Below are 18,730 nucleotides of genomic sequence, written 5' to 3'. Positions count from 1 at the left end.
TTTTTTTCCTTTTCACAATCTCACCCTTCCCCCACCACAACTTTGTACAAATAGAGCCTCATGATCAGAGGTGAAGTTGCATTATATAAAAGTTGTTGGGTGGGTTGATTAAGAAGTCAAGAGAAGCATGATTTGGAGAGACTAGCTAGATTTCCTGGTTTAAAAAATCATCATCCCATGTGATGTTGGCCTAGACTTTGAGAGAACGACAACTTGCCAGTCAAGTTCCCTCCCCTCCAAAGGACATCTCAAGCCCATAAGACAATCTGGGCACGTCCCAGTGGCTGCACGCCTTGTGCAGTTCTGAAGACTTATTCGTTCCCTCCAATCCGAGCACGGATCGTTTTGTTAAATACCGACTAGTATTCTGTCATTGGAGCGAAGAATTTCAGAAACGGTGTTAATATTTAATCACATTAGTACTGGCATGTTTTACGGCGTGACAAAATAAAATATCATTACAAAAATGGGCTTTGCCTGCAAGGGGGGTAGAAAAAAAAATGCTGGGCTGGTACCTAGAGAAGGTCTATTCGAAACCATTGGACACCACTGCTCAAGGCTAATGGGACCATGAGCATGTTTTTAAAGGAAAAGCAGAACATTTTGCTATGTTTTTTTTTTCCTGTCTCTATTTCGAAGTGGCACACTTCACTCTGATTTTCAGCCAGGGGACTCAGGGGCCTGTAGAAAGCTCTGTGTACCTATTTATACAACATGTGCAGATGGAACTACAGGGTGCTATCATAATGAAAAGTTTAATCATCCTTATTTACTACCAGTGAGGGAGCAGGATTCAGATGCAGATACCTTATAAAGCCTTAACTAGCAACCCCAAGGCTACAGAAGCTTCCAGTGACCTCAATTCGCTGCTTTATCGAGGAAACTGTCCTTCCCATACCACAGAGTAGAAAACAAAGGAGGTCAAGTGGGTGTCCCTGTTGGTGCTTATAAGGCAGCCAGCCCTGCTGGTCCCTGATGGAAGTCCCTGTCGTCCCGCGTGCAGGGGAGGGCTTCCTTTAGCTTACAGGGGAAATCAACCCTTAAGTGACTAGCATCTGTTTCCAAAAAATATTTTCATTCATCTGACTGTGATGATGACACAAACAAAACATTTCTTTGGTGACATTTCTTCATTCACAGCCTGCATCTTCATCTCTAAAGGAAGGATTGGAAAGCGGATGGGGAGAGACATTTTCTAAAAATCTCATTAAAATGACCCTATACCTGTCCACCCAGTCTATGAAGGCCCTTTAAAAGACTTAAAGATGAAGTGCTACTGTTTTTCTTTAAATTGATTCTTTAAATCAGGGTTTTGTTCCTTTTTTTTTTTAACTTTTCTCACCTCATTTTGGCCAATATGTTCTTAATTACTAGGGATGGGTGGAGGATGAGAAGGGGAAGGGGGAGGGGCAGCCAGGGCAGGCCAGGTAGAAGTGACAGGGGCTGAGATTTGTGCTAACCAGCTATCGATCGATCGGGCCAGATCGAGATGTTGTGTACAAGAAAATAAAGGGGTGGGGGGAGCAAGCAGGATGCTGTGTCCAACTCAATTTTAAAAAGGGGGAAAAAAAGGGAGAAGAAGCTGAGGGTCCCAAACTAACCAATTTATGGCCTTGCCTGGGAGAAGCCTGGAGAATGCTGATGCTGGCAGCAGCGTCTGCTGTGCATGCTAAACACCCGGCTTCAAATGAGAGAGTGCGTCCCGGGCGTCCTGGGCTGGGCAGTAACCGCGGAACAAAGAGAAAAAGCAGAGAGGCCGCATTCATGAATTAGAAAACCTAAGCGGGAAAGCTATGCGGGATGGGCGCCTTGAAAGCCCCAAGTTTTGAACCACCCAACTCCCAGCCCACTCCCGCCTCCTCTCCTCTTACCTCCCCCAGCCCCCATGCCGTTCTCCTAAAACCTACCCTCACCTTAAATCCAGGGTCAAGACATGGCAGGATATGGGGAGGATGAGAGAAACGAAGGCAGAGGAGGAAAGAACTGTAAAAGAGGGCAAGAATCGCATTGAGGGGGGACACATTTTTAAAAACAAGGTTAAAATGTCAGCCACTGGTTCTATGGTGATACTCTGTCTAGGGAAACCAAGGAAATTCAACTATAGTTTAAAAGAAAGAGGTAGAAAGAAAAAAATGATGTTACCTGATTTTAAGAAGCCATTAGATATATATAGATACATATATAGACACACATACCTATATATACACACACACCTTATATATATATACATTTTAAAGCTCTATTCAGATAAATAAATATCTACGGCAACCCAGTCATCCTTAGGTTAGAGAACTGTTATTACTTTAACTGGAATGGCAGCCCATTTACTAACCCCACCCCTCCCACCTTAAAGGCCTCCAGGCCTGGTGGGAAGGGGGTGTTTAGAATGCAAACGAAAGCTGGGACAGGACATCTGTCACCAAAGCCAAGCGAGGTATTGACAAACACGGATCCTTTGTGTCTTAAGAATATATATCCATATCTCCATACACAAATGATGTCCTGACTGAGTGGTCTGGTCTCTGCCAAGCCGACCCCACCCCAGCATTCCCCCTCCCCAACCCCACCAAATGTCAAGGAGGTGCACCCTGAAAAGGTTCCCTGCCTCCTCAACCCCCACAGGTCTCCAGTTTTTCAATGAAACGCTGATAGTTAAGAACTTGAGACAAAATAGCTATTCATTAGGAACAAATGTCAAATTAGGCGTTGCCTCTGAGTGATGCTGCTGACACCAGGGCTGGTAACTTTTTTTCTAAAGATGCTGGCACCTAAAAGAACTAGAGCTAGAGGCTGACTAACTAGGAAAAGGTGGGAGGCGTTAACACAACTTCCCAGGTGTCCTGCCAGGGAAGGCAGCACACAGCTGCTAAAAAGTGGAACCTGCCTAAATGTTGAGGGTGGGGAAGGGTCTTAGTGTGAAAGGGAAGGGGCAACTCAGCTAAAACTGGGGGTGTGGGGGAGGTTGCGCGGTGTACTCTACAAGATTCCCAAAGGGCTGCCATCTAAGTTTTTACCACCCTGTGGCACTAGAATCTACCTGGTAGCATGGGGGGGGCTTGGGGGCAGTGGGGGTGTGGTCTGTCCTCACAGCCCTTGGTGTAGGCAAAGGTGGGATAACCAGCTCCTAGTTGGGGATTAGGAGGGTCTGTGCCCTCCAAACCTCAAAGGACCCCAAGGCACGAAGGCTAAGGCCTGCCCTGGGGATGGGGTGGGTCACCCGGGAAGTGAGAGGAAAATGGGTGCGCATATACCTTCTTTGCTGTTGGGGTTCTGGGGTTTGGCCTTCTCCCAGGGCGCCAACGTCTTGTCGTCGTCCGCGCTGTCCACCAGGGCCTTGTCAGCGGGCATGTACCAGGCAGCGCTGTGCTCTGCCATCAGCGAGTCCAGGTCGATGGTGCTCATGGCGCTCTTGACTGCCTCGGAGCAGCAGCTGCCCAGCTCGCTGTCGCCATTCTGCGCCCCTGAGGCCCCGACGGCGCACTCACCCTTCTTGCCACCCTTCAGCCCCAGAGGCTGGTCCTCGGAGATGCTGAACTGCTGCCTCTGTAGCTGAATCTGCGCCTGAAGGATCTCCAGGGGGTGGATCTCGTCGGGTGGCGGGGCGCCGCTGCTGCTCGTGGGGGTGCGGACCTGCTCCAGGCCCGGCGTGCCCGGATGGCCCGGGCCCCCACCGCCGCCGTAGCTGTCAGGGGTCGAGGTAGAGTTAGACATGATGCCCAGGCCGAGGGCGGGCGGGGGCGCCTTCGGTCCGTGTTCCCCGGCGCCTACACGGGGAGGGAGTTTGGGCGAGCCGGTCACCAGGGGACTCCTGCTCGCTTTAACTAGTGCCTGGGGGTTGTCAGAACTGGACGACACCTCGTCCTCATTGGCGTAGCTCGTGCTCACCTCGTCCGAGGCGAACTCACCCACGTGTGGCGAACTACTGTCCGATTTGGCCCCACCGTCCAGGGACCCAATGAGATCTGGTTGATCCCCCAGGAGCAACTCAGCCCCCTTCCCCCAGGATGGCGACGTGAGCGCCTTTTCGTGGGGCGTCGGTGCCCCGCGCGTCTCGCCTGCGGAGCTTCCCCCGACGGCTGCACCTGACGCTTGCTGCTGCCCTGGGCTCACCCCAGGTGCGCCCCCGCTGTCCGGAGCCGCCGAGTACTTGTCAAAGAAGGTGCCAGGGCTCACGTGACCACTGTCCCTTTTTCTGCGACCCCGTCCCCGGCCGCCGCCCCCGGGGACCGGCTTGCCGTCATTCCCCGACGTGGATTCCAGGGTGTAGTTGGGGGAGAGGCTGGTGCCGTCCCCCTGGGCTGGAGGGTTGGGTGGCCCCGAGGCTTTGGAGCCGCTGCTACTGGTCCCAGATGGGCCTCCGGTTCCTGGGGCCCCAGGAGCAGTCCCTCCTGGGAAGTAATCCGAGCCCGGGTTGCCGGCCACTGCTGCGCCATCGGTCTCGTTCTGGCTCAGTTTCCTCTTGCCCTCGGGCGGGTTCTTCTTGTTGAAGGTCACGTTGAGGTTGGGGGCCCCGAGGCTGGCGATCATGTTCTGGCAAGCGGTGGAGAGCGCAGCCAGGCAGCTCTGGCCGAACAGGTTGTCCTTGGAGCTGGGCTTGTTGAAGGAGCCCAGCGAAAGCGCGCCCAGTTTACTGGCCGAGGTGCGCTGGCTGGGCTGGAAATCAGGCTGAGGCGGGTAGGCACCCCCGCCACCGCCGCCACCGGAGCTGCCACCGCCCCCTCCCGCGCTGGGGGGTGAGTTCACGCCTGGACCGCTGTGCGGCGTGGCCTGCCGGCTCGCTGCACCAAACGGAAAGCCCGGCTGGCCCCCGAGTGCAGACGTAGCGAAGTCCGGCGGCGGGGGCCGGCGCTCGGAAGCAGCGCCGGGGAGCCCCACGCCCGCCCCGGGCGACTGCAGCTGACCCAGGCCGCCCAGACTGCCCCCGAACTGCAGGCCCGGTGAGGGCAGCGCGGGCACGTGGCCCTCTCCGGGCATCCTCATCGGGTCCTGCAGAGGGCCCCGGAACAGCACCCCCGAGCCACCGGGGGGAGGAGGGGGCGCCAGGCTGGGGTCGTGCGGGCCACAGTCAGCGGGCAGGCCCGAGCCGCCCATCCTACGGGGCAGCAGGTCTCCGGGCGGCGGGTGCGGACCTGAGAACCACGCGCTCTCTTGCGCCAAGTGCGGCGCCTGCTGCTCGAAGGTGCCCAGACGCCCGGCGCCCGTGCTGCCGCCTTCACGCTCAAAGTTCGGCTGAGCCAAGCCGCCCACCGGGCCTCCATGCACCAGGCCGCCCTGGCTCACGTCCCCGGGGTGGCCTAGCTGAGCCAGGCTGGGCTGGCGCAGCCGCTGCTGCTGATTCCGCGACGCCATCTGCTTAATCATGAGGGCCGCGTTTTGGCGCTGCTGCTGCTGCTGCTGTTGCTGTTGCTGTTGCTGCTGCTGCTGCTGTTGCTGCTGTTGCTGCTGCTGCTGCTGCAGGGACTGGTGGTCCGGGGCCGGATGCTGCAGGGGCGGCCCCGAAGGGAAGCTGTCGGGCACAGGCGGTGTGAACTCGCCGGGTAGGCCTGGGTAGGCGGAGGGGGAGAGGTGGTTATCCAGAGCGCCGTTGTGCATGCTACCGTTCCACGAAGCGCAGCGGTCAACTCCCGCGCTGCCCGGGAAGTCGAAGCGCGGCCTCTTGGCCACGTTCATGTAGGGGGGCGCGTCGAAATGCTGCAGCCGCTGGTTGGGCGCCTGCTGCGGAGGAGGATGCTGCATGCTGAAAACAGGCTCGGAATAAGGGTGCATGCTCCGGTTCTCCAGCCGGTGGATGGGATACTCGAATTGCGCGTGCTGGCTGGGCAGCATGGGGCCTCCGTCCTGCAGGCCGCCGCTGGGCGTGCCCGCCTCGCCCTGCTGGGGCCGAGGGAGCGCAGGCGGGCACGAATTTTGTCGGACTAGAAGCCCGGGTGGCGGCGGTGGCTGCTGCTGTGGCGGTTGCTGCGGGGGCTGCTGCTGAGGGGGTGGCGGGGCCTGCTGGGGAGGCTGCATTAACGGGTGCCTGGAGCCCACTGAGGGCTCCAGACCCACAGGCATCTTTCTGGCCCCACCGAACCTCTCAAAGAACACACCATGCTGCTGCTGCTGCTGCTGCTGCTGGGGTTGCTGCTGCTGCTGCTGCTGCGGCTGCTGCTGCTGCGGTGGCTGGGCGTGCATTTTGGACAAGCCCACCATGCCCGCAGCCCTGGGCATGGCCGAGGCGCCCGGGAAAGCGCCCCCGGGAACCTGGCGACCCGCTGCATAATGAGGCAGCTGCCCTTCGGAGTCAGAGGGCGAAAACATGTCAAAATGTCCCGAGGGCCCCTCGCCCGGGTAATTGTATTCCAGCGAGTCGACGGCTCCTTGGTTCGTCACCCTCCGGGGCTCTAGACTGTGGGAATCGGAGCCGCTGGAAGAGGGCAGGCCGTGGAAGGAGGAGGCTCGGTTAGGGCTCTGGTCCAGCGGCAGGCATGGGGCCGGCACGGCGTGGCCGGAGGCACCCGAACTGTGGAAGTCCGGGAGGTTCCCCGGTCGCTGCGGGCCGAAGCTCTCAGGCCCCTGGCTCTCCGCCATGTGCTCATAACCCTCGGCGAAGGGCGGCTGGCTGCCCAGGCCTCCGGCTGCGCCGCCGTAGCCGAGTAGGCGACCCCCGTGCAAGCATGAGGCCCCCGGGTCCGGGCCACCGAAGTTACCCCCAAAGTGGGGGTGATGCTGGTGGGGATGGTGACTTCCCGGGTGGCCGTGGTGAGGCTGCTGGCCGCCAAAGAAGCCGTGCACAGACTGCGCCTGCAGCCCCCCTGCGTGCAACTCCGAGTGGCCGCGCGTGTGGAAGCCGTAGGGCTCCATGTTCATGCCCAAGATCGGGGGCTCGCCCAGCGCGCTCATGGCAGGATCCACAGGGCCAGGGGGCCCCCCAGTGTGGAAAGCCGGGGCCTTAAAGTGAGTGTTCATGCTCAGTCCGGTCTCGTTAAAGTTCCTCTCGCCCTGGCCAGCGTTCCTGCTGTTGATCTGGGGCTCGAATTGGTCCAGCCCAAACATACTTGGCGGGGGGCAGAGGGAGATCAATAGGGCATGACAGCCTGCTCTCCGCGGCGCGCCTCCGGCCAGCTACTCGTTCCAGCCCAGGATTGGGCGCTCCAGGACGCTCAGCACCGCGGGGGCTCAGCGCGCACCTCCACCCCGCCTGATGTGAGGGACGGGGGGCGGGTATCAGCTCCTCTCCCGAAGCTCCGATTCTGCCCGGGGAGGGCCTCTCACATCTTGCGAGGCCGCGGGGTCTCTAGGAGCCGTGCTGGGGGGCCCATGCCCCTGGCGGTTGTCACAACCGCGGGTGGGTCTGCGGGGAGGGGACGAAGCCGCGGATGAACGGAGACAAAAAGTTAAGTGGGGGGAATAGGAAGGGAAGGGGGTTGGGAGAGCAGAACGATCACCTTCTCAAGTCCGATTGGGTCTGTTGGGGAGCCCCCAGGACGCCGCCTGCAGCCTCCAGGAGTCCGTGGCAGAGCTGCTAAGGGCAAGGGAGGGAGACCCTTCAAAGCCGCAGCTAGCGCCGGGCACCGACAGAGCGGTCCCTCCCCCCGCCCCCCGGAGTCCCCGCGCCCCGCAGCCCGAGCCTCCACCGAGCACGATCCGCTCGCACAATCCCCGTAGGCTCCGGCGAGCCGCTGCTGCTTCTTCAGCGGGTCAGAGGACTAGAGGCTCCGCTCGGCATCGCGGGTGCCGGCCCCCGAGCCAAGGACGCAGAGGGGCTGGGAGGCGGCAGGCGCCTGGGGTTGGAGCGGAGGGTCGGAGGAAAGGCGCGGCTCCTCTGCTCGGCAGCGGGTGCGCTGCGCCCAGCGCGCAGCTTCGCGGCCACGTCCGCCGCCTGCCGCTTCTGTCCTCCGCCGTTGGGTGTCTGAGTTCGCTGGAGTCCCAGCGCACCGTTGCAGGCGCGGGAGGGCAGCGAGACGAGGGGTCGGGTCTCTCCAAGGCTCCGGTTCCCTGCCTCCGCGCTGAGGTGCTTCGCGAGTCCCTCTCGGACCTGAGGGAGGGGGGCGTACGCGGGTCGGGGGGCCACGCCGGGCGAGCAAGCTCAGGCGTTCCCGCTGCGCTCTCAGAGCCTAGAATGGGGGGAGGGGGGCGCGGGGGCAGCTCTGGGGGGTCTGCGCACCCCTCTCCCGACTAGCGGGGGGGCTCTGCGTGGGGCGTTCCTAGGGTCTCGGCTCCCCTCTCTGTGTCTGCCTCTCGCCCAGCGCCGGGAGAAGCAGCAACAAGTTTTGCATTTCAGCAATCAATTTCAGCCATTACATTTGCACCAATCAGCGCCGCCCAAGCTCCGGGCCCGGGGCGGGGCTCGCTCTTAAGGTGGTCCGGGGTCCTGGCTGCCGAGGCCCCCGCCACAAACCCGCACTTCCCCAGCTCTGGGGTCTCCCGCGCCCGCCTTGCTTCGGGGTCCGGCGTCAGTGCGCTGGGGGCGCGCCCTGGCCTCCGGGCGCATCGGGCTGGAGAGGGTGCAGGCGGAGGAGAATGGCGGGAGCTTGGCTTTGTTCACCCCCTTCCCATTCACACTGTTCCCAACTCCCCACCCCCAACTGGAGCGAGACCCACCGGGTGGGCAGGGGGCGGGGAGGGGGGCGGTGAGCGGTACGGGGCGCTCAGACAATGAGGTCGCCAGGCAAAGACCCTGGACTCGCCACGGAAAGTCGCCAAGTGTCGACTGCGCTTCGGCTCCGGGGTGAACACTCCGTTCTCCGCTAGCGGCGCCCAAGTTAGCCGGCCCTGGGATTTTCTTGGAGGGTAAAGCAGATGGGGAACCTCGAAGTTAGGGTTATCCTCGAGAGACCTAGGCGCTTGCTCACTCCTCCGTCACTAGGACGCTCACAATTGTTCCCCTTCCCCACTGCCTGGGGTTCCCGGTTCTCACTCGCCGGCGTGGGCTCCAAGGAGTCACAGTCACTCAGCCACTTTATGGGGGAGCATATCGGTTGAGCCCAGTAACCGGAGCGACTTGCGAGGCGGCTGGGAACCCGGAGAAGACACGCACGAAGAGGGCGCACCCGCCGGCCCGCACCTTGCCCTGGGCCACCCGGTCCAAGGCCCAGGCCCTCTGCGGGTGGGAAGTTGGCCTCCTTAAGAGATCAATTAAACTGAAGAGGCTGAGGAATGGAATTGGATTGTGATACTAAAATCAATAGGAGTAATTTAATATCTGCCCTGCTCTTTATGAAATATTTATCCTAATAATCTTAGTTAAAATGTTTAGATCTTCCCGATCCCCACCGAGGCTGAAATCTATCTTGCAATTAGAAGTTGGAAGTTAGAGGTGATGGAGGATAGAGGAGGTGTTTATTCTGTGCGCCTGTGTGCGAGTGCGCGCGCGTGCGTGCGTGTGTGTGTGCATGCGTGTGTGTGTTCCTCCCTAAAGTGTGGGGGGGGAAGGAGGGGGGAGAAGGCCTTTAATTTTCCTTGCCATAAAATAGCACGAGGCGATTTTGCTAGCAGATTCGCATTCTTAGGAGAAGGGCGAAAAAAGAACTTTCTTTGAAGTGCCCCTGATATCGCTATTAAATCTAAATAAAATTAAGCATGGTGTATAAAAATGCCTTTTCCCCCCACAAAAGAAAGTGTTTATCGCCCGAGTCTGTCTAGCGTTTGCTAAATTGCGCATGAAATCTGAAATGAAATAAACGTTATAATAAAACCAACCCCTGAGCCCTTTTTATTTAAAAACCTTAGATTAAGCACTCCATCGTCGCGGGCAGGAGTTAAAAAGTTACCATGTCGTACGCGCAGATTCATTGTTCCCCGGAGTTGCGGCTAGGAAGGCAGTGCGACGTATGCTAGAACCGCCCCAGAACCGACGTGCGGGGGGTGGGGGGAAATGGGCTCAACTTTGGGCTAGTGGCGGAATTCCCAAGAAATTGCCCCCCACCCAAAAAAATTTTAATTAAAAATATACAAACAAGAAAAACCAACAACTTTAAAACTCAGCCAGAGCAAGCTCAGATCCAAGACCTTCCCAGGCCTTCCTGTTGCAGAAGTTTACAGACATATATATTTTTTTCTTTTTTGAAATTAAAAATGAAAATTACCCCCATCAAAAATGGGGTCCATAAATAAGCAGGGGAAGAAGTATTTGTACAGGGCGGTGGAGTTTTTAAAGGATTTTTCTGCAGGATCAGGTTGTTGGTCTGTGATTAAATATTGATTTTGTGTAATTAGTTTTCATGTGAACTATCCTCTTGCTGATAGCTTAGAGGTTTCAGAACTAGAAAAGAAATGGAATTGGACATGGAAATTATTACTTAGCAAAGTGACAGGGAAGTGAGAGGCAGAGAAAAGACTGAGGCTTTGCTGATTTAGGCATAAAGAAATAAAGACTTGGGTAGGCCTCCAGTGACACCCTCCCCCCAGGGCTTAGGACCCTGGGGCTCTGGGGCTCCCCAGACAGAGCAGCAGGGATCTTGAACCTCCTGGACAAAAAGGGGGAGGCAATAGGAAAATCTGGTTGTGAGGAAGAGGCCCCCACATGGGCAAAGGCCTGAGCATAGTCCAAGACACTGGGTCACATACTCAGTCTGCTCTCAACTATGGGTATCTCCTGAGGCACCTATGAGCCGCCTGTGATTTTGTGTCTGGAGGAAATAGGGAAAAGTGGGGACCTGTCTGGAGCCTGGGGGTGGGCCAGGAGGGTGGGAAGAATGGCTCACAGGCCTGTCGTCTGGGGAGACCTGGATGGGGGCGTGTGCAGAGCTGAGGCATGACTTCACACAGGGCTGGGCGGGGGGTCTCCAGCACACCTGGGCAGGTTTCCTGTGGAATAATTCCGTGTGCTCCAGAGAGTGGGGGGTGTGGGAGTATTTTTCTGGGGCTGTTTCCAAGAGTTAGCTCTACAAGGTGTGTGAGTGGCTGAAAGAAGGGAGTGTTTGGGCCTGGTGGAGTTTCTGTTCAGGATGTGTGTCTGGGCCACCTTTCTTTAACACAGCAAATGTTGTGAGGGTGTGTGGTGCACATCTGCATGTTGTGCCTTGGCTTGTGTGCAGGTGGCAGGGCATCTGCGTGTGTTTCTGTCCATGCCTGTGTGGGCGTGCGTGCATGGATCTGTGGGTGTCTTGGTGCATGTGCAGTGTCTGTCCTCCAACCCCCCTTTTCTGTGTGTGTGAGCCACTGTGTTTGTACCTGTGTGTGTGCAGCTGCCTCACCCCTTATATGCCTGTATCTCTGCTCTAGTGTAACTGGTTTTTTTTTTGTGAGTGTGAGGGCATGTGCCTCACAGCCTGTGCCCATCTGTGCCCATGTATGCGCTGGCGTGTGCGCCTCCACAGTGTGGGCTCCCCTGCGTGTGCCTGTGTGTGCTTTCGCCCGCAAGGTCCCGCAGTGTTTCTTTGGAACAGACACATTGCCCCCTAGCGCTCAGACGAATTCAAAGCCCCCGCAGGCGCAGAGCGGGGAGCAGCAGGAGCCTCAGGGCCCTCCACCCACCAGGCTTTCTCCATCCTCCTCCCTCTCCAGGTCCCCCTCCGGGGTCGCTGAGTATGCTGGCAATGACCAGAGGAGGCTCCCTGGGCAAGGGAAGGAGGAGACACAGCTGGATGGGGCCCCGGAGCTGGACAGGGATGTTTTAAGCTGGCGACAAGTGGGAAACTGTCTGGGATGGCCCCCAGGGAGCTGCCCAGAATACTGGCCACTGATGTGGAGAGCCTGGCACAGCTCAACTAGTCCAGGACCCCCAGCCTGCAGCCCCACCAGCGAACTCTCACTCTCTAGAAACACAAAGCAACCCACACCAAATACCCTTCACCCAGGAGACACATAGCCTTGTGCCTGCACCATAGGCCCCCAACACCAGCACACACACCTGTACACATTTACCTCCATAGTGTGTGGCTATGTCAGCAAATACTCACACTTGCACACACACATAAAGCAATATTGGTATACATGTAACACACACACACACACACACACCCCTCCATAGTGTGTGGATGTCAGCACACATACACACACACACACCCCTCCATAGTGTGGGGATGTCAGCATCCATGTACTCACACACACACACCTCCATAGTGTGTAGATGTCAGCACAAACACACACACACACATATACACCTCCATAGTGTGTGGATGTCAGCATCCATGCACTCACACACACACACCCCTCCATAGCATGTGGATGTCAGCACACACACACACACATGCATACACCTCCATAGCGTGGGGATGTCAGCACACACACACACACACACACACACCCCTCCCCATAGTGGACGAGTCTGCCCACTGGTTTCAGGACGTGGAAGGCTCCTTCCGCGTCAGGCTTGGTGCTTTGTGCGTTATACCCATGGTCATCCTTACAGCAACCCCATGAGGTGGGGACTCAGAACCCGTTCTACAGATGAGGAGATAGAGGCTCACACCAGTCAAGGGACTTTCCCAAAGTTGAGCAGTGGCAGAGCTGAGATTCGAATCTCCCTGACGCTGAAGCCTGGCTCTTAACCACTGCCTGCCCTACCTGAATGTGATAGTTCAGATAAAACACTTAGCACAGTGCAGGGGACATGGTAAGTGCCAAGAAGTGTTAGCAACCTTTATTACCACTGTGATTATTACCAAATATGATCAAAATTATGATTCATGTTACTCTCAGTGTCTCCCTCACCCACACAAACATGAGAAACTAGTACAAACACACACACAGAGCAATAGCCTTAGCCTTCTTCCTCTAACCGCCATATCCTTTGAGCTTGGAAACTCATGGGGATCACAGAAGCTCAAGTCCTTCTTGCAGGCAGTGTTCCTAAAGGACTGGAGGGGAAGCTACTTCACCAGACGCCTGGGGTTGACAGAACGGGCCCCTCCAGTGGGCCAGTGGCGGAAAGGGCAAGGACTTGGGCATTACAGACCCAGATTCAAATCTTGTCTTCACCACTTATGAGCTGCGTGACCTTAAGCAAAATACTTTTTTCTCTGAACCTCAGTTTCCCCTGTTGGAAAGAGACATCACAGCCAGTTGATATAGAGCATAGGGACTGGAGACAACGCTTTCAGAGTGGAACGGAGTACAGCACAGGACAGACCTTCATTAAATGGCGGCCCCTCTTATGACCATTATTATTTCTTCTGTGTTTGGATGCAGGGAGATGCAGAACAGAACCACAATCCCAGGAAGGCCCAACTATGGCCAGGACAGAGGAGAGGGCAGATGACTGGAGTCAGAAGACGTGAGACCCTCACGGAGCGCCAGTCTGCTGTTTGCTAAGCAACAGCACCTCGTCCGTCTTGCTACATACAATGTCTGTCTTTTGGGGTCTCTCCTCCATCTGTTCATTACTTATATACCAAACGCTTATAATACGCCAGGGCCTGGTCTAGGAACTCAAGAAAAAGTGTAGAAGACACAGTCCCAGTCTTCAAGCCAAATCAAAGGAAACCTAGTATTCGATGTGAAAGGACTACATTACATACTTCTAAGGGATAAAATAACTGCCGGGAAGGAGAGAAAATAGAGAAGGATTCCCAATGTTGGGTTTTGAAGGTAGAATAGGAGTTTGACAATCAAATAGGGTCATAGGACTTTCCAAGAGGAGTAATCATGTTAGGTGGGGTGCCGGAAGGTTCAAGCAGAAGTGAGTTTAGAGCAGGATAAGGAAGGGGCAGGATCAGGAGGACCTCAAGGCCAGGTAGGAAAGTTTGGACATTGTTCTGGGGAGCTATGGAAAGGTTTAAAGCAAGATCAAGAGACATTGTCCAAGGTGAGTTTTAAAAGATTCCTGGAGACTTGAGGTTCTCCCTTTTCTCTGCCTTCAGTGTGGCCCCAGGAGCCATCTTTACCTGGTTTCCTTGGAAACAGGGCTTGGGAGAGGGGAGGTCTCAGGTTTGTACCCAAGCAGCTGGCACAGAGCAGGACCTTGCCTGCTGGCTCTCCCATCTCAGGCCTGTGCACAGAAAAGAGTCCCCTCTTGGTTCAGTGATTATAGAAGCTGCTCTCTACAGAGCAGGACCTCCTGCCCATTTCTCAGTTGGGGTAGGTTTAGGGGCATTTCTGAATGACAGCCAAATCTCCTAGGCTCAAAGCCCAGTGTGGCCACCCACTGACCTGTCTCTAAGCGTGTGAGGGAGGCAAAAGTGTGAGAAAGCACCCAGTCCCCACTACATAACTTATATAAATTATATAAGTACAATATATTTTATAGTGTTAGTATATTACATAGCTACCCTGTAAGGTAGGTTCTATTCTTTTCCCCATTTTATAAAGGTGAAAACTGAGGCACAGAGAGGTGAAGGAACTTGCCCTAGGTCACATGGCAAGTAAGAGTCAGAGCCAGGACTCAAACCAGGCCTGGCACAACTTCACCATTAACCCACATATCAGTCACAAAGATTCTCCCTCTCTCAAACCCAGGGCTACCACGTGGAAAGAGGACGCCTTGCCCACAGTTCTTCTGCTTGGCGCTGGGTCTAAGCCCCTGGAGAGTCCCAGCCCTAAAGAGGGGTCCCTGCTTTCTCTATTGCTTTACTTCGTTGCTCCCCTGAGGTCTTTGGGGTCTGATCACAGGGTTTCAGTATGGGGAGCCACTGAATTTCCCCTTAAAAGATACCTGGAACAAGAAGTATTGCCAGCGCACTTGGCCTGGCAGAGCTACCTGCACAGGAGAAGAGCTGTGGCCACCATAGGGCATTTCAATTTCCCAGGTACCAGACATGTGGGGCTGAGGCTCCATAGCTTGCCTCTGGCCTTCAGATCTCCTGGACAACCCAACCTTCCCAGGAAATGCTCCATTTTCATAAGTCTAGCTCAGAGCCAGAGACAGTATCTCAACCACACAGCAACACGCTTAGCTTGTGACGTGGAGAATCAGACCCTTGCTTGAAAGCGTGAATTGCAACAGTGCTATGAACCTCCCCTTTTCTGAACACAGAAACTCTCTTAGACCTCACTGAATCCAGAAAGCAACCCTAGGAAGTAAGCATCTCCATTATCCTCTGGAATGGAGGCTCTGATTGGTACAAGAATGACCTGTTCAAAGCCACACCGCGGCTGCATGGCAGGGCCTGGTTTCATACTCGGATCCGTAGGGTCCTAGAGCCATCCTGCCAATGTCTCCATCTACGTGGGTTTCTCTTCCCCAGACAGCATCCAGCTATGAGCTTGTATTTTCCATTCTCTAAGCGAAGTATGCTGAACCCAGGCCCTGCTCCCAAAATAACTCAAACCAGCCCCACAGGCTGGAACTGAGGCCTCAGTGACTCCAGGGCCCAGTTAGCCTCCCCTTGAAAAAGTCCCTATTCAGCAAAAAAAAGCAGGAAAAAAAAAACAGCCATCAAGCACAAAGCATCACATACCACACAATTAGTCAGAAAATGCAAAAGTTCAGCAAGGTTTATAATTATTCAACAAACCTATTTAGCATGCTCACAAGCCCCTCCCTCCCCACCTCTTCGTTTTCCCTCCCTGCAGCCATCAGCAATGTGGGCTCATTACCACCGAGAACCTCGCTGGAAAGCCAGCCTCATAAACAGAACCAAACAAGCATCTATGATGGGAAAACTTTGGATGGACCAGTCATTAGCCGATGCCTTTCAAATCACACTGTCAATTGTCACCCGCGTCCCCTGCCCCCCACCCTCTCGGACACCCATGGCTGCACGCCCTGTCTCCACTGAGGTGAGGAGCAAGCGCTGGAAGGAACCAGCTTCAATGCCAAGACCCAGGCTGAGCTTATCTTCCAGGAAGGAGCCCTGGGTACAGCTGGAGTCTGAAGCCAACTCCTCCATGTGTCAGCAGCGACAGCAGCTGGCATGTGGCAGGTGCATCCCTGTTTGCTCTATGGTGCCCCATTTCTCTTCACTTTCCTTACAGAGGGGTGTGCTGGGGTGGCTTAGAGCATCATACAGATCTGAGATTTGTGGCCTTGAGCGGGTCATTACCTTCTGTGCCTCAGTTTCCTCATCGGTAAAATCAGTTTCCAGCAGTACCTACAGCAAAGGACATATGTGAGGACAGAATGAAATGGTGTAGGTTAAGCAAGGCAGTCACACGCCATCCCTGGGAGGCGAGTAGAGGTGCCTCCTCTCTAGGGCTCCCTGGAAGTGTGCCCCAGTGTAAGAAATGGGGGGGTGCCTTGCTGACATCTTCCAGAGATCCAGGTGAGGAGGAAAGCAGCCTCCCATCTCTGAGCACTTACCATAAGGTGGGCTCCTTTCCATAGACTGTTCTAATTATCGCACCAGTTGTATTGCAGGGATAGATGTGTGCCCATTTCATGGACGGGAACCTAGAGGTGGCACACCACTTTGAGAAGGGGCTTGGAGAGAGTTTCTCCAAAAGAAGAGCCTGCACTTATTGCCCAAAGGGTTCAGGAAGGAAACAAACGGAGCCCCCAGGGAACCCTTGGACACCCCACCGCCCACCCCCACCATCAGTCACGCTGTGGAAGGGATTGTAAAGTGGACGACAATGGGGCTGATGGGCTTTGAATGGCCCTTCCCACCCAACGAGGAAACAGAGCCCAGAGGGAGTGAGTAACGTGCTTATTTGATCAGATTCTTGGAAACGTTCACAAATCATCACCGTTCGCCCGGTGACAGTGTTACCAGCTCTTCCTTTAATTGTTGTTGTGTGCATAGAAGGAAGGCACTGTGGTCTGGAGGTGAACAGGGTCAGCCTCAGGCTTGACTGCATGTAGTACCTTGACCTCCTTGAGCCTCAGTTTCCCCATTTTTCAAATGAGGAGGATAATCTTCTCTGGAGTTGTCAGGGGGGTGAACAAGCACAGAACACTTAGCACGTAGTTAACACTCAATAAACGGCAGCTACTACATGGAGCCAGGCCCCTGCAGGGCGGGTGGCTCCCTGCGGGGCAGCCCTGAATTGATGAGGTGCCTGCTCTCTTTGGTCTCCCCTCAGACCCTGGCTGCCTGGTCCTGAGACTCCTGGCTCCGGTCCGGTCCGGAGGCCTTGTCATGCCAATGCACTGCCAGCAAGGATGGGGAGTGCTGAGTAGAGAGAGGACTCACCCCTGGGTTCTCTGGGCCAGGCCCCAGCTGTGCAGGCCCCACCCTCTCTTGGCCACCTCCACCCCATCTGAGGCTTAGCCGCCAGCCTCCGACATTTGCCACCCGGCCACCTGGTGAGCTCCAGGCAGGCTGCAGGCGCCAGCTGCCCCCACCTCTGGCTCCGATGAGCTCATCTGGGTTTCCAAACTTCCAAAGCAGCCAGGAATGTTTGCTCAAATGTTCCGAGCCCAGAGAGCGTTAAGAGCAAACGGGTGCCCTCCGCCCCCTTTCCCTGCGCAGAAAGCAATCTGCTATAACTCAGACAGGCCAGCCTCACCAAGCCCAGGAGATGGATGCGGCGTTTTGGAATCTATATCACCCAAAAGGAAAATGCCTCTTAAATCACAGGGAGCTTGGAGAGAGCAGGAGCAGGAGGCACAGAGACCCAGTGATGCTCCAGAGGTCAGGCCTGGAGGGGGGGTGTGCCACCAGGCATGGAGGCACCCTGGTCATCGGCGTGTCCGCTGCACCTTCTTGGCTCAGGTGGAGAGAGGGAGGCCTAGAGACGCTCCCCCCACTTGAACGCTTGCTGGGTGTGCACACACACATACATGCACACACACACGTGTCCACATGCACACACACACATGCACAAAGTGCCCACGCTGATTCAGCCCACTCCCAGGTCCTGTTGAAATCTCTCCCCATTTTATCCCTGCCTTTCTGGCCCTGGCCACCACTCTCCCGACCTGGGCAGCAGCTGGGCTCTAAACCTGATAAAGTCAGGTCACAGACAGCCCCTTCGCTCATATCCTTAGAACATTCAGTGATCTGTCCTTTGAGAATAACAATCAAATTCCTCACTGCAGTGTGCAAGGCCCTGCATGCCCAGCCCAGGTGACCTTGCCACGCCTGCCCCAGTCCCTCCACCAGAGCTGCATTAGCCCCTACTGTGCCCATCTCACCTTCTCCCATCACAGGGCCTGGCAGGCGTTGTGCCCATGGCTGGAGGGCTTTTTGCTCAGTGAAGGCACAGCCGTACCTTAGCTCAGCCACCACATCCTCAGGGAAATGCCCCTAGCCTCCCCCAGACACTCCTACCAGATAATCCCGGCACTGGAATGCTCTCCTACCCCCAAGGTCTGGGTAGCACAACATCCAGCAGTGTTATCTCCTGGTATCCTTAATGAATCTCAGTCCACACTACTCCATCAGGAGCACCCAGCCAGCAGGGGTTCTTCCTGGTTTTGGCCACTTCTGTTTGCATTTCATTCATTTTCCGAATGAAGGAGTGAAGGGCCCCTTGCAGTACAGTCTTATGAACTCTTATTCATCCTGCAAGGCCCTACTTGGTGCTTTTCAAACTGCAGATTGTGACCAATTTATAGATTAAAAAGCCATTTAGGGAGTGCGGTATATACAAACAGTGGAATACTCATCAGCCATAAAAAGAAATGAAATTCTGGACAGGCACAGTTGGCTCATGCCTGTAATCCCAGTATTTTGGGAGGCTGAGGCAGGAGGATCATTTAAGCCCAGAGGTTTGAGACCAGCCTGGGAAACATAGGAAGACCCTGTCTCTACAAAAGAATTTAAAAATATAGCCAGACATGGTAGCACATGCCTGTGGTCTCAGCTACTCAGGAGGCTGAGGTAGGAGGATGTCTCAAGCCCAGGGAGTTGAGGCTGCAGTAGCTATGATCATACCACTGAACTCCAGCCTGGGTAACAGAGAAAGACCCTGTCTCAAAAAAAAA

At 55.6% G+C, this 18,730-nt stretch overlaps 2 protein-coding genes across 3 annotated transcripts in view; both read right to left on the bottom strand.

Moving 5' to 3' along the window:
• MN1 (meningioma (disrupted in balanced translocation) 1) overlaps window positions 1-7,035 on the bottom strand; it is a 57,403-nt gene extending 50,368 nt beyond the window's left edge. For both annotated transcript variants that reach the window (XR_001000955.1, XM_011934834.1), the window contains exon 1: window positions 3,252-7,035. Coding sequence is in view for 1 of the 2 variants with exons in the window: in XM_011934834.1 (XP_011790224.1) it covers window positions 3,252-7,035 (3,784 nt within the window). In the remaining variant the exon portion in view is untranslated. The remainder of the gene's footprint in view (window positions 1-3,251) is intronic.
• Window positions 7,036-12,767: 5,732 nt separating this feature from the next.
• The window catches only part of PITPNB (phosphatidylinositol transfer protein, beta), a 112,100-nt gene continuing 106,137 nt past the window's right edge, over window positions 12,768-18,730 (bottom strand). The window contains exon 11 of the mRNA XM_011934829.1: window positions 12,768-12,961. Coding sequence (XP_011790219.1) covers window positions 12,887-12,961 — 75 coding nt within the window. The 3' untranslated portion in view covers window positions 12,768-12,886. The remainder of the gene's footprint in view (window positions 12,962-18,730) is intronic.

Source organism: Colobus angolensis, unplaced genomic scaffold (assembly GCF_000951035.1).
Source record: "Colobus angolensis palliatus isolate OR3802 unplaced genomic scaffold, Cang.pa_1.0 Scaffold139, whole genome shotgun sequence".
NCBI classification, from domain to species: Eukaryota; Metazoa; Chordata; class Mammalia; order Primates; family Cercopithecidae; genus Colobus; species Colobus angolensis.
This window is presented reverse-complemented; position numbering and strand designations above follow the sequence as displayed.